The 16,251-nt window shown below is 38.9% G+C and overlaps 1 protein-coding gene across 3 annotated transcripts in view; it reads right to left on the reverse strand.

Annotated features, from left to right (window-relative positions):
- LOC100247876 (ubiquitin carboxyl-terminal hydrolase 8) overlaps positions 1–15,780 on the reverse strand; it is a 40,497-nt gene extending 24,717 nt beyond the window's left edge. The window contains exons 1-5 of one of the 3 annotated variants that reach the window (XM_003632165.4): positions 15,461–15,780; positions 14,838–15,089; positions 14,025–14,166; positions 5,518–5,577; positions 5,341–5,436 (exon numbers count right to left, since the gene is read on the reverse strand). In XM_003632165.4, coding sequence (XP_003632213.1) covers positions 5,341–5,436; positions 5,518–5,577; positions 14,025–14,166; positions 14,838–15,089; positions 15,461–15,540 — 630 coding nt within the window. In that variant the 5' untranslated portion in view covers positions 15,541–15,780. The other 2 variants (XM_010653333.3, XM_019220690.2) reach the window with 2 other exon arrangements.
- Positions 15,781–16,251: the final 471 nt, after the last annotated feature.

The raw sequence follows: 16,251 nt of genomic DNA on the forward strand, positions 1-16,251 counted from the left end.
GACAATAGCCACTCTATAAAATCAATCAAGGACAAAGAATGATCCTCTAAATACACTCTACCCCAATTCACAAAAGTGTACAAAAAAAAAAATGTTTTAAAGCTTGGTCGGAACATTCAGTGTCATTGAACACTCTTTCATTTCTTTCCTTCCATAAGGTCCACATTAAACAAAGGGGAGTAGCCCTCCAAGCCTTTTCGTTTCTCTTACTCACAAAAGCACTATGTCAACCTATCAAATTCCTTTTGATTGAGGAATACAGGACCCACTGCACATCAAAAAGAGAGAAAAGCAAGCTCCATAGCATTGTAACCTTCTTACAAAAAAGGATCAAGTGGTCACTGGTTTCCTCTTCCACTTTATAGAAGTAACACCTGTTTGACATATTCCAACTCCTTCTTTTAAGTTGTTCAATGGTCAAGATTCTGTTCCAAGACGTTTCCCAAGCAAAAAAGCTTACCCTCATGGGAGCCCATGATCTCCAAATAATACTCCAAGGAAAAGGGTCACTAGAGGCTTTTGGGAGGGAGCGGTAGAGAGATCTAACAAAAAAGGAGTCGTTCTTGCTATTCTTCCAACTCAAGACATCCTCCACATCTCTATGCAAAACCAAAGAATGGAGTTTCCGGAGCAAGCCCTCCACCTCTTCCATTTCCCAATCATTTAAGTGTCTTGAAAACAAAGGATTCCAAATTCCCACCTCTCCACTCTCCTCCCAAGCATCAAACACCCATTGATCCTTGTTGACCGCTAATCGGAAAAAGTTAGGGAAAGCATCTTTCAAAGCTTGGTCCTTGCACCACAAATCCTTCCAAAATTTGACCTACTTCCCATTCCCTACGATAAAGCGGGATCTAGAGCGAATGTTTTCCCAATCTTTTCTAATAGCTTTCCACACTCCCACACCATAGGCTCCTCTCACTTCTCTCAAACACCAACCTCCTTCCTCTACCCCATATTTGTCTATGATAACTTGTTTCCACAAAGAATTCCTCTCTATAGCAAATTTGCAGCTCCACTTCCCAAGCAAAGCTTTATTTAGGGCCACAAGACTGCGAATACCTAAGCCTCCCTATTTCATATCAGCACAAACCGCACTCCAATTCACCAAGTGCGTGTTTTTCTCTATGGCACCACCGCCCCACAGGAAGTCTCTTTGGATCTTTTCAAGTCTTGTACACACCTTCCGCAGAATGAAAAAGAAAGACATAAAGTAAACTAGGAGACTTGAAAGAATGTTCTTTATCAATGTAAGCCTCCCCCTTTAGAGAGATATTGTCTCTTTCATAAGGACAAACGCTTTCTGAATCTCTCTTCCGCTATGTCCCACACCCTTGAGGATTTGAAAGGAGCACCCAAGGGTAGACCCAAATAAGAAGAAGGGAGCTTCCCAATCCTACACCTCAATACCGAGACAATATTCTCCAAAGAATCAACCCTTCCTACAAGGATAGCCTCACTTTTATCCCTGTTCACTTTTAACCCAGAAATCGCCTCAAACCATAAGAACACCCAACTCAAGTAACTCAGCTGCACACTATTGGCCTTGCAAAATAAAAGGGTATCGTCAGCAAACAGAAGATGAAGCAGATCTCTTCCTACTACATTATTGCTTCCCACCTTAAACCCCTCAATGAAACCCCCGCTTCTGGCTCTGAAGAGCGGCTGGTTGACAATCTCCATGACTAATAAGAAGAGATAAGGGGATAACGGATCACCTTATCTCAAACCCCTAGTGCTACGAAAAAAATCTGAAGGGGTTCCATTAATCAAAATTAAGAAATTAACTGTGGAGATGCACCATCTAATCCAATTAATCCACTTCTACCCAAACCCCATCTTGGACATAACTAATAGAAGGCAATCCCAATTGACATGATCAAACGCCTTCTCAATGTCCAATTTTAGGACTCCAAAGAGACTATCCTTCAACCTGAGTCTACAGCCTCATTTGCAATGAGTGCGGCATCCAGAATTTGCCTATTCTGAATGAAGGCATGCTTGTACTCTGAAACCACTTCCCCAACAGCTAGTTTCAACCTATTAGCCAAGACTTTGGCGAGTAATTTGTAAAGGCTCCCAACCAAACTTACTGGTCTAAAATCTTTCAACTCTTCCACACCCCCTTTTTTGGGATCAAAATGAGAAAAGTGAAGTTTAGACTCCTCTGGAAAGTACCAAGGCAGAAAAAATCACTAAAAAATGTCATAATCTCAACTTTGGTAAAATCCCAGGAAAATTGCCAAAATGTCATGGTGAAGCCATCCGGACCATGCGTTTTATCTCTAGAGAGGTTGCATAGGGCTTCAAACACTTCTTTTTCTGAGAAAGACTCCTCTAAACTTCTGAACCTTTCTGTCCCCAGAACACGAAACTGTAAATCTCCAATTCTTGGTCTCCAGTCCTCAGTTTCCGATAACAAAGTCCTATAAGCCCTACACACCCCAAACTTGATATCTTCCTCACTAGTAAGACAGTCTCCATTAATATTCACCTTGGATAAAAGTTTTTTCTCGCCCTGGCGTTGGCCATCTTATGAAAAAATTTGGTATTCTTATCACCCTCCTTTAGCCAGATTTCCCTAGATTTTTGCCTCCAGAAAGTTTCTTCCATTAAAACGCACTTCTTGTACTCCCTCCAAATCCCCCATTCGAGCCTCTGCTTCCTCAAAAGATAGGGGTTTAACACTCTCCTTTGAATCCCATAACTGAATTCAAGAGAGGCCCTCAAATTTTCTAGCAGAGACATTACCAAAAACTTCTTTATTCCATCTTCTTAGATCCCTTTTAAGAGCTTTCAACTTTTTAGCAAGGCAATGGTTGTTAGACACTGTAACCACGTGCCCTATCCACCACGCGCTTATTAGCTCTTTGATCCCATCCAACAAAAGCCACATATTCTCAAAGCGAAAAGGAGTCTTGCCTTTTTTAAACCCCCCCCCCCTCCCCCGCCCTCCAAGGAAATGGGACAGTGATTAGAGACTATTCTAGGGAGAGCACATTGAAAAACACCCAAAAAGTGATCCTCCCACTCATTGGAGATTAGAAAGCAATCCAATCTTAGAGCTGCTTGAGAATTAAGACCACCATACCACGCGAACTGACCATCGAAAGAGGGCAGATCCTTTAGAATCAACTTCTCGATGACCTCAAAGAACCTTCTCATCTCTGCTATCAGATTGAGCCCATTCCTCCTTTCCCCTAGAAATCTAATGGAATTGAAATCCTCCCCCCCACACACCAAGGATCATCCCACAGGCCTTTAATAGCGCCCATTTCTTCCCAAAACTCCTCTTTTTCCCTCGATAAGACTGGTCCATAGACACTAGTGAACACCCAAATAAAGCCATCTTCCATATTCCTGAAGCGACCTGAGATGGTGAAACTACCGCGCTCTAGCTCCAAGAGTTCCAGAACCCTGTTGTCCTAAAAAATCAAAATGCCTCCTGAGGCACCCCCAGCATCAACCGCACCCCAGTCCATAAACCTTCCAGCGCCCAAGCTTTTCACCACCTTTAACGACATCTCCTGCACCTTTGTTTCTAGAAAACAAACTAAATCTGCCTTCTAGGCTCTGACTACCAAATTAATCATCCTCATTTTCTCCCTGTCGTTGAGCCGTCTAACATTCCAAGAGAGGATTTTGATTTTCATCAATCCACATAGATCATTTCCCATTTGTTCCTGCCACTCCTTCTATTCGCAAGCACAGGCTCTCCATAGCTAACCGTACAATCCAATCTCTTAAGTTCCCTTTCAGAGCGTGATGCGGACACCGTTTTCTTCTTTCTCTTTTTACAAAGGGTCCCCCCACCAGTCATCTTCAACTTCTTTAGCAATAGAGCTATTTTTTCTTCGCACCCCTCAACCGGAATTTCCAAAAATCTACTGAAATCTTTGAAATTGGAAAGCTCCTTGTCGGAGGGCGGATCCTCTTTGGAGGAAGCATTCTAAAGGAAAACCACCTCTGACCCATCTTGTAGAACCATAGATAAAGGCCCATTTACAACTTCCCACTCAGAGGATCCTCCCCAACGCTTCAGAAACAGTGTTGTCCCTTTGCGATCCTCGCCCAAAGTAGAAGAATCCGGCACCCAGAAAGGAGTAGTAGAAGAAGAAGAAGGCCCTTCCCCCCAAGAAGAACGGGACGAAGACAACATACCTTGGAATCTGAGGACTTCTTCTAAGAGAGAGATGTCAGCTAGAGGTTTCACGATCACCTCCAAAGCCATCGGAAAAGACGCACAAGGGTCAAGGCCATGGGAAGGACCCATCGCCGTGGACGGGGAGCTAGGGCACCGATCATGAAGAACTTCTCTAGGAGAAGAGTGGAGATTCTCCCCTCCTTTTAAAATACAGGCCAATCCTTGTTTTTTCAAGGTCAATCAATTCACTTAATCCTTGAGTACTCAAACTTATGTTTCAATGATCAATTTGAACCCCCAATTTGATGCCCACAAAAAGATTACTTTGATTTAAGAAAATGTTGTTTAAATACATTCATGGTTTGTTTATTCCCTATCCTGAAAATCCTATTTTGTTGGATCAAAATTCTCTTGTATGAGAAGCGTTGAAAATTTTATCTCAAAACAACAAGTGAAGAAATAAAAGAACAATTTTTCTATTAGTAGGGAAACAACAAACAATAATGTTAACCCTGTTGAGTACAAGTATATGGTAGCTACAAAGCAACCATGAAAAAAAAAAAGCCATATAACACACTGGCAAAGCTACAACAAGCATTGTCCCCTATATTTAAATCAGTATAAATGAATCAAGAAGTCAAATAAGTATTATATTTATTATTGAAGCATTAAAAATACTAGCTTTCAGTTAGATCCCATAATTCAAGTATGCGTAAGTTAAAAATCAATGATGTTTGTTGAAAGAGAGAGAGAGAAAACCTTAATTCTCATTCATATAATTAACTTCTTACAATAGAAAAATATATATACAAGGTTAGGTTGAACTAACTACCATATATGTGACCTATATTAAGAAAGGAAAGAAAGATTGTACACTATAAATACATTATATTCAACAGTGTTAATCTGTTTTTATCAATTTAATATTTCAGTTTATAAATATAAATAAACCAAGCTAAGAGTATCACAGAGAACAACAGGGAAAAAATAAAAAATAAAAAAAAGAAAAAAGTTGACCACAACATTTTATTCAAATGATAGTATGAAAATTTTACAAAAACAAGGAGTGGAATAACATTCAGCTCCAGGGATCAAGTATCAACTCTAAGTATTTTCAGACTGATGTATACAAATGTCTTATCATCAGTGAGAAGCATAATATGAACAAATTATTATCAAACAAATTTAAACCTTACCTCCTGATCTGACTGCCGTTGACAATCTTTTGGTAACTTATTTTTGTCATTTATGAAAAACAAGGTCGTCTGCCCAGAAAAGTCCCAAATGTGTAACTGGAAAATAGCAGAAGTTAGAAATCCATCTACTTCTGCCAGCTTAAATGAAATATCTTAATTAATAATTATATGGCCTACCAACTCAGACTCAACACTGAAAATTTTGCAGGCTCTTCTGAAGAACTCAACTGCATTGTCCTGAAAAAATCAACATCCACTGTGAGATATGGGATAAAGAAATCTATAGACAGGCAAGATAGTCTAAAGACTTGGAAACCTGGAAACATCAGTAATCACAGGTCAAATGAGGAAAATATTGAAAGTGTAATAAATTTAGTCACATCATATAAGTACTTTTTTTATGATAAGTAAATAGAGAGAATATATTAAAAGAGCATAGAAAATAGCGCAACAAAGTACACACGAAGTATATAGTAAAGGCCAATAGGCAAGCAAGGGAGAAAAAAAGAAGCGCAAATACCAATCATCCAAAGCAACTAAACCCCTACAACCTAAAGACCAGGAAAGAAGAGAAAACACCGCTGGGCACTTCTGCCATACATAGCCCACAACCAAACTGAGAAACAAGAAATGACCTCATAATAGGAGAGATTGAACCCCACAGCTCCTCCCCTTTTCCCTAACTGAGAGAGGAGAGCTATTGTAATTAACCAAGCATTCTAAATTACGAATTTCCCTCTCAACATGGGAAGCCGAAAACATTTTCCTCTTTCCCCTTGAGATCCTCACCCCACACCCTTTTCTTGCCTCCATTTTCCTCAGGAGGGAGGTAATTTCCTTTTCAAAACCCACCACTAGCATCCCCAAAAAGCTACTGAACTTGGAAACAGGGAAGGCTTTCGGAAAAAACCACCTCCCCTACTGAATCGTTACTAGCCTCCATGGCCCTAAAATCCTCCACCTCTTCATCCCTAACCACTAAATCCCTCCCCGTAAGACCCTTTTCTGCACTCCTCGTTAGCTCCAACAACCTTCCATCCTAAAGCAACATCCTTAATGGCTGAGAACCCAAACACAAGGAAGACAAACTCCACCCTTGATAGGCAAACTGGCCCGTTGCCACAGTTGAGCAATCCAACTAGAGAGTGAGGAGGAGGAGAATGGTGCGTGTGTGTGTGTGTGTGGTTGGGGGGGGGCGTGCCAAGGGGGTGTGAGTCACTTCTTCCAAGAGGGCTTCATGAACTCCTAAAACCCACTCTATCGGTCCCTAAGTCGCCACCTTTAGAAGTAGATCATCGAAGAGCTCTAAAGAGCCAAAATGAACTCCACCTTAAGGAGGTCTTGAAGTACCCATTTGGGTCTTTTTTTTCTTTTGATAAGTTCCCACTTGGGTCTTCTTGCCCAGGCTCTCATAAAAAGGGATGGAGGACAAACCGTTTGGCCGGCCCTTTAGAAAGTTTAAAAGGCACAGCCCACACTTGGCTAGCCCACCAAGGCTTCCTTCAGACGAACGAGAGCCATTTGCAAAGGACTAGCCCAAGTAGACGCAAAGGGCCCCTTCACCCACTACACTTTCTAGAAGTCAGGGACCCATCTTCAAACTCAAATAAAATGAGAGATTCTACCAACAAACACAGATTTAGCTCACCTTTCAATCCCCTAAGAATGTCAAGCCCAAGAATTCAGCAAGTTTAAAACCGAAAAACAGCTCGAAAGAGCATCCCCTCTCCCCACCAAACACTTCTTGAGAGACCCTAAGTTGCGCAAAACCTCCTCTGTATCGCTATCAATCCACACTGTCTTGCCCACCTCCCTCTTGCCTTTGTTCAGCACCTCTGCAAAAGAAGCATGGTTTATAAGAGCACCTCCTCCCTTTTTTTCATATTCCTCCCAGCACCCAGCAACCTCCTTATGAGCCTCCAAAGGCCTAGGCTAAGTAACAAACCCTCCTTAGCTTGGTGGCAAGGATCTTCCAACCCCCTAGGAACTCTTTTCCCTCTAGAAAAACAAAGGAGAACCTTATTTCCTATGCGCTCCAAGCTGAACAAAGCAAAAACCTTCCAGCTTTGCTGCTGCACAACTCCAGTTTGTAGCCCCTTCCACTTTCATTCCACACCCTTTTGAAAGACTCCCCAAACTTCCCTTTATAGCAATCTTCCACCCCCCTCTAGAAGCCCAGCAAAACCCCTCTCCCCAAACCTGATCCAAGAGGAAAACCCTCTGCCCCTCTACACAATCTTCCCTATCACCTTACCTTTTACTAACTCCAACTAGATTTCAAAAGTTTTCATCTCCACTCCAAACCAACAAGTTCCTCCAAGAGTACCCAAGCCAGCATCTTCCTCCATTGCACAAAAGCAAAAATCTTAACAGAACGGCCAATCTTCCTCCATAGAAAGCTCCATTGTTAATGAGTTAGGCCCTCAGGATGCCACTACTGCTGCTTGCACACTAGGCTCGCCATTGTCAAACTCCACTAACGTTAGTCTCATTATATAAGTATACAAATATTTAAAATTCCTAGACATTAATGCATGCCTACTCTACATTACTTGGGTTCACATACAAGTTAGTACAAGTATGTGACTATTGTCTGATCTTTCAAATTCCTACATTTTAGAATACGGGAAATTGGCTAAAAATAATCTCAAGTATGAATACTTACAATGAACTTTTATATTATTTTTTTTGATAGGCAAACACACAACAAAAATATATTAGAAAAGGGCGCCTTGAGGCTGACCCAAGCATACAGGATGTATACAAGAGGCGCCAATAGGCACAAAAAGAGAAAGAAATACAATACCAGCTCTCAACTAGCGCCTAGCCAATCAAAAAAATTGATCAAAGGAATAGGACCATCATTTACAACCGATTTAGTCCACAGCCAAAGATTACAAACAAAAGAATTCTTCAACCTATGAATTGATAACTCTTCATTATCAAAAGCTATCCTGTTTCTTTCCTTCCAAACCGCCCAAAAAATGCACAACGGGGTTGCATTCCACACCTTCCTACGCTTCTTGCCCAACTTAAAGCCACTCCAACCACTAAGAGTATCTCTAACCGAAGAAGGGAGGACCCAAGTAACACCAAACAGAGCAAACAATAACTCCCATAACCCTCTTGCCTTAGAGCACTGGATAAGAATATGATCAATTGACTCTTCTTCCATACCACAAAGAAAGCATCTGTTAGCTAGAGACCGACCCCTCTTTTTAAGTTGATCCAAGGATAGCACCTTCCCCCAATAAGCTTCCCAAGCAAAGAAGCTCACTTTGGTAGGCACACAAGTACTCCAAATATTACTATAAGGGAATTGAACATCTCTTCTTGAAGCTAGCGAACTATAGAGGGACTTAACTGAGAAAATCTCATCTTTAGTCTCTTTCCATAGCATTCTATCTTCCACAAGAGGATTAAGCCTCCTACCCCGGATTGTCAGAAGTAATCTCTCCACCCCCTCCACCTCCCAGTCATTAAAGGACCTAGAGAAGCTAGGATTCCAAACCCCTTCATCTCCCGAATGATCCCATAACACCACTAACCAAGCCTCTTTAAATGAAGCAAAGGCATACAAAGAGGGAAACGAATTACTAAGAGAGAAATTCCCACACCAATTATCATTCCAAAATTTCACCCTTCTACCATTCCCCACAGAAAAGACAACTTTGTTTTGCAAGAGAGCTTCTTCCTTCCTTATTTCCTTCCACAAGCCTACTCCAAACCCCTCCCTACCTACTCTAGTATACCAGCCCCCTTCTTCCTCCCCGAACTTCCTACTAATGACTTGCCTCCAAAGAGCCTCCCTTTCATTCGCAAACCGCCAGTTTCACTTGCATAAAAGGGCTCTATTGAGAGTAGACAAACGTCTAACTCCCAAGCCACCCTTCCTTATGTCCGAGCACACGGAATCCCAATTTACTAGATGAGGCTTCCTCTCCAAAGCACCTCCCCCCCACAAAAAATCCCTTCGAATTTTTTCCAATCTTAAACTAACCACTCTTGGCATTCGAAGTAAAGACATCAAGTATATGGGCATACTTGACAAAGTACTACGAATTAGGGTAATTCTACCGCCTTTGGAGATATAATTCCTTTTCCACAAGGCAAGCCTTCTCCGAAATCTCTCTTCCACCCCATCCCAAACAGCCACGGATTTGTGATTCGCCCCCAACGGGATCCCCAAGTAAGAATTTGGCCGCCTTCCCACTTTACAGCCAACCTCAAGAGCCAAAGCCTCCAAATTCTCTACTCTCCCAACCGGAAAAATCTCGCTCTTATCCAAATTAATCCTCAAACCTGATATGGCTTCAAACCACATCAACAACCAGCTTAAATGAGCCATCAGGATAATTTATTTAATTCTATAATTCTTTTTGCATCCATAATACCAGTTTTCGCTATTAAAGTTATATCATTCAAAAGTACGCAGGAAATGTAATTAAAAATTGCCATATTATTTCTCCAATTTTTTTTTTTTTTTTGGGGGTGGGGGGAACATTTCAGATTTTTTACTTTATTATTTCTGTTTTATTTCATTATCTCTTTAAATTTTGTTATTTTAAGATTAACAAAATTATGTCCATGGATCTTGAATCATCCTATCTTTTCTCATCTTATTTCCTAGTAAAAACTTGTTTCTTTTTCATATTATCTCAAAACGTCCTCATAAAAATCCAAGTTCCATCAAACTCCTCTCCTCCTATAGTGGTTGCAACCAAAAACTCAAATCAATTGAAAAACCAATCATTCATATCAAAAGTAAAAATGAGGATGATCACAAATGCTTTTTGATGAAATTTAAGAGTAGCTTCTCTTTTAGGGTGTAAAGTAAGGAGACTTCCTACTTCTTATCTTGATTTACCCCTTGGGGCCTCATAAAACCTCCCTATCTATTTTATGTCCCTCTTTGCAATTCCCAAAAAAATGAGAATTATATTAGAGAGAATTCAAAAAGATTTTTTGTGGGGAGATCCAAGAGAAAGAAGAAAGATCCGTATGGTAAATTGGTCAAATGTTTGAAAGGATAACAAGTACAAGGGGATGGGTCAAAGAAGATTGGAGGGTCTTAATCAAGCCTTGCTTGGCAAATGGTTGTGGAGCTTTTCTTTTGAGTGAGAGAGCCTTTGGAGGAAGATCATTCATGGAAAATTCAAGGAGATGGAGGGGCGTTGGACAACTAGAGGAGTGAGGGATTCTTTTGATATGAGCATTTGGAAAGAAATTACAAAAGGTTGGGAACAGTTTAGTTTCAGATTAACTATCCAAATCTGAAATGGTAGGCATCCTAGATTTTGATGGGACGGGTGGGCAAGAGAGTTTAAGTTGAAAAGCACATTCCCTGTGCTTTTCATAATAGCCTCTCTAAAAAATGCTATAGTTGCAGATCCATGGGATAGAGGAGGTGGAGGTGGCAAGTGGGAGTTTCAATTTAGAAGACCCTTCCAAGATTGGGAGATACAAGAGGTAACCCATTTTCTAGAGCTTATTTACCCGTTGAAAGTGCAAGAAGGAGAGGACACTTCACTATGGAAAGAAGATAGGAGGGGAAATTCAGTGTCAAGTCATTTTATAAATCCCTAAGTGCAGAGAATAATTTAGTATTCCCAACTAAAGAGATTTGAGGATCCTATGCTCCACTTAGAACATGGTTTTTTGTTTGGGAAGTTGTTTAGAGTCTTAACTACCGATACATTAATGAAGAAGAGATGGCCCATGGTTAATAGATGCATCCTTTGTAAAGAAAACGAAGAATCAGTTGATTACGTTTTGATTTATTGTGATAAGACGAGTGCTTCGGACTTTTTGTTAGCAACCTTTGGCTGGATTTGGGTGTTTCTAGCCTTGGTGTGAAATCTTCTCCCTGAATGGAAATTTAAGGAGCTAGATAAGAAGCAAAGAATAGTTTGGCACTTGACTTTGATTTGCTTGTTTGGAGTATTTGGAAAGAGCATAACTGAAGGACTTTCAAAGATGAAGAGCTCTTAGATCAAAGATTGAAGGGGTTCTTCATTAAATCACTTTTAGAGTGGTCCCATGAGGAAATGGAAAACCCCTCTATTTTGGATTTCTTAGATGCTATTTCTAGTTACCTGGTTTTTGTAGGCTAAACTGGTTAATGTTTGGTGCTTGTTTTGAGATGTTTTGGGTATATAGCCAATATACATAGGATGCACCCCCTCTTTTTGGCATTGCTCAATTCATGCTTTTGTTGTCTATTAAAAATGAAATTTAAGAGTCTAGGTATCAATATGGCTACTTAAAACAACTTATTACAAAATTTAGAATACAAAAGTAATTCACATTATAGGGGGTCAGATCATCAAGAAACGTCAATGCACTCATTACAAAATGCCCAATAACTCATCAATTTGAAATAGACAGGAGAAGGATGCCAATTTGATAGATGTACTGATTCAAAGCATAATTTGGCTTAAGCTTGAGTTGTTATTAGACGGATACTGTTATTAATTCATCTTCAATTCATGCCAAAATCCATTGCTATTCTCCATCATAATAGTTGTTAAAAAATGCCTTGGAGAAGGGTTTTTTTATAGTATACTAAGCAACACTATAAAGGAAGCATTCATAGCACACCCAAAAAGAAAAAACAGAAAAACAAAAGGAACACTAATAGAAAAAGGCCAAAAGACAAAGACTTAATGCAAAAATCTTATAATCTAAACTCTAATACACAACCCTTCAAAAATGAGCTAATTCCACTTGTTCCCAATCAGCAGCACAAAGGCACAGTTTTTCAAACCTTCCACTTCCTTTCCCCAGCAAAACTACCATACCCACCAAAAAGGCCTCACCCAACAAATACTGAAGGCAAAGAAGAGGAAGGCCAAAAAAATTGGGACACCACATGATGGAGGATAATTTGGTAGTTGACTCTTCATTCTTTCTACATAAACAGATATAAATAAAGGAGAATATGATTGAACAAGTTATGGATTTAACACATATTTAAACATTGCTTTTCCAAATTAATTGTTATGTAATATGATTAAATTTTTTCCTTAAAGATACCAGAAAATTATTTATACTTTTATTAAGTTTCCAGATCCTTTATTTTGATACCTTTTCTTTTATTATATTTATTCCATGAGAGAATGTGCAATTGGACTCAGACAATTAGAATGGTGAACCAAAAATCGCTTACTTTTGGGTCCAAATTACAACCCAGGTTTTAAATTACTAAATTAGGCGTCACAGGGCAATACTGAGAGGCCACTAAAATTTTTCTTTCTGAAACACAGTAACCCACTAACCTGACTTTGCAGGAATGGTGAAAAACAACAAATATTAAGCCCTATTCCCAAGGACAATGTATCAAGTAAGCCTTAGACTCCAACTGGGAGCTTACATTCCTAAGCAAAAGCACCTACAATTGAGCTATGCCATCAGAGCTAAGGGAGACAGTAACATACATCACTTTACTACCTTCAGAAATGACCAGATGTTAACACAAATTGACCACAGAAAAATATTCAGGGTTTAAACATATCTCAAATTCAATTTAAGTATTTAATTTAACCTTAATATCCATATCCATCATACAAATTTAAAAATAAAAGCAAAAGTGAAATGGAGCTCAAACCTTTATTTCACTTCTAATCATTTTAGAAGAATTTGTATGCTCAAACTCATAGAAACCCATAAAGTCATAGGTCTGACCTTGGAAGCTTACACAGAGAGAAGCTCGGTAAAGGAAGCATTTGGACCATTTAATCTACCTTATCATCAGTACAGTTGGTTACAGGCAACATGTAATGAAAGGTGGAAATTTTTCTTCTCCCGTTTTGAATATTATGAAGCAAGTTAAACCATAAAAACGGAAGTAAAAGTAAGCCTGTACTGGTTTCGATACTAAATGACGATAGAAAAGTTCTTCTAACATAGTTATACAAAAGGAAATATAAAAATGAGGATACATCATTAAATGGTCTTCTGAGAGGACCATTTACAATGAATTATTAAATGTGAAATCTGGCCACTATAGCAAAAGAAACTTCTATGATTGACAAATTGAGAATCATGAACTTCTAAAAGAGGAAAAATTCACTAATCAATAACCACTCAAGTCAATAATAGTTTTAGGTATAAATGGAACACTTAAAACCTGGTTTAGATCTGCTCATTGAACTTGATTTCCTTATCCTATAAGAAATTTTGGATACAAATGAAGACCTTTCCATCAAGGCCTCTCTCACTATTAAGGAGGACACCTAAAATGAATTACACAGAGAAAACAAAATGATAAAAGTCTTCAGCAGCTAGAAAATCAGCTTACCATATCATATGTCATATGGCTGAATGCATTTTTTATTTAATAGGCATATTATCATATACTTCTTATGGATGGAACATAAATCCATTAACATAAAAGTACCAACTCATATTGCAGACGATGCTTTCAACCTTGATATTTAATCTCAAAACATTTCATTTTGAATGAAATTTAAAACCACAATTTGAATGAAATTTTCAGTAAGCAAGCAAGACCTAGAACAAAAGCCTGGATACACACAATACATATGTCACAGGACTTAATAATATAGCCATTGCAATGTTCCATGCCATAGAGAACCAAAAAAATGAGAGAGAGAGAGAGAGAGAGAGAGAGAGAGAGAGAGAGAGAGAGAGCGAAGCCAATGGGGCTAGTAAAATGAACTAACCTTTTTGGTTATTTTTACTCCCAGTGAGTTTGTCTCTCTCAAAATAGAGAGCCGGAGTAGTAAAGGATAAACATCTGCCATATCATCCTCCATAACTGAAAAGGTCCTACCATCCTTTGTTGCAACCCTAGAATCAGTATGCCTGCATGGAAATTTAGAATAGTACACATTCTGAGATGTTAACTTATTCTTAAAGAATCCAATAAAAACTAATAATGAACCATAAGTTGCATCCAAAGCTGCAATACCTCTACCTTTAGCACATAAGGAAAACATAGACATGAAAACTAGTAGAATAAATTTGTCAAGTACTACCATGCAAGTTATGTTTTTTAATGTACAGTAGAAATTGAATGCCTCCTTTGGAAATTGAATGCCTCCTTTGTTATTTACAAAGCATTTTGGAATAGAAAACAATAGATGTCAATGGCCTCATTCAGAAAACAAAGATAAAATGGCAGCCACCTCAAAATAGTGATGAAAAAATGAAATATCACCCTGAGGAATCTCCAACATAGTCTACCCCAGTTACCAAAATCAGCACAAATAAAGTTGAAAAGCATTAAGAAAAATAATGAGCCAGTCCTGTAAATAATTAAAACTAAATGCGTCTAGAGCAGAAAACATCAGTGTCTTTGGGAATTAAATGCATCTAGCACAAGCGACATGGAACACATGCACCACTTCAGTGCCTTTTTAAAACAAAACTCTCAATTTATTGTACAAACGCCATATGTATTTTTTCAATTTCCAATCAAATTCAAATAGTTCAATTCAACAAAACTTGACAAAGCACAATCTAAACACACTCACCATTTGAGGGCCTGCAACCACAAATCTCCAGGAACCAATGCATAGTCCCTCCCTGACACCCCCACTTCCCCATTCTCATTACTGTGCCCTGAATCCTCTTCTCTCCTAAGATTAAACACAAGATCTGAGTTAAATATGTTGTTTATGATCTTCATGGGACCAACATACGATGAACCCGGCCTGGCAGAGTATAAAACCCCTCTCTTCGCGTTGCCATCGGCCAAATTTGAATCCTGGGCCTCCTTCCACCACCTGAAAAACCCAATTCATGTATCACTCCAAAACACTGCGAACAGATTTTACCAGCACGTTTCAATGCAGAATGCAGAAACACACCCACATTCCAAGAACATGAACCAGAGAACCTATTTCAATAATTCTCAGTTTGGTCGCCGAGAAACCATAAGAAAGCATAAAAGAAAAAAACGGAAAACCTTACGGCAGCAAATCCGCGGGGTTTCCTTCGGTGTTCGTTACTTTTCCTACAATTTCTCAGCACCCAAAAGGGACACTAAACAGGAATCCGAATCTGGGTTCGATCCGAATCGGGATTGGGATTGGGATTCAAGAAAGACGGTGTTAAGTTGAAGTGAAAAGAGAGTGAATCTGTGGAGAGATGAGACCTGTAGGGAACGAAGTAGACCCGAACATCGTCATTTTGCGGGTGAGTGGAATCGGAGAGATCTTCTGAGGGAGCGTCCATCGTGGAGAGAGAAAGAGTGAGAGAGTTTTAGAGAGAGGAAGGAAGTGTATGGATTGTGTGTGGAGGCTTTCGAAACGTTTCCTCTCTCTCTTTTTTTTGGTTGTTGTCGTTGTGTTTAGAGAGAGAAAGAAGAGAGAAAATGGCGGATTTGCAGAGAAACAAGTGGAGTTTTTTCTGTGAAGATGATTGAAAGAAATTAAGCGCACTTACATATTTTTCTTTTTGCCATTTTTGTGAATAGAATTGAACTTTAAGGAATAAAAATTTAATATATGTAATGTCATGTTTTTATAAATATTTATAATAAGCTTAAAAAATCCTGGCCATAATTTATTATACAAATTAATTTTTTTTTTTTTTTTGTGAGAAGGTGTGATAATAGGGTCTGTTTGCAAAGTGTTTCCAAAAATAGATTTTTTGTCCTTTAAGAACAAAAAACACTAAAAAGAATATGTTTGATAAAGAAATATACAATTGTTTCAGTGATCTACATGTTTTCAATTTCAAAAGTCTTGCTAAAAAACAAAAAAAAATGACATTCTTCATGTTTTCTAACATTGTTTAGAGAATTAAAAAAAAATGAGTGTGCTCTTCGTATATTTAATATAATGTTCTTTGTGTTCTTTCCTCCTTTCCTTGCAGTGTGAGTATCTTCACGAGCTCGATGGTCGGTTCTATCTACACAAGCACATCTCCAACGAAACATACTTA

Source organism: Vitis vinifera, chromosome 6 (genome assembly GCF_030704535.1).
Source record: "Vitis vinifera cultivar Pinot Noir 40024 chromosome 6, ASM3070453v1".
NCBI lineage: Eukaryota > Viridiplantae > Streptophyta > Magnoliopsida > Vitales > Vitaceae > Vitis > Vitis vinifera.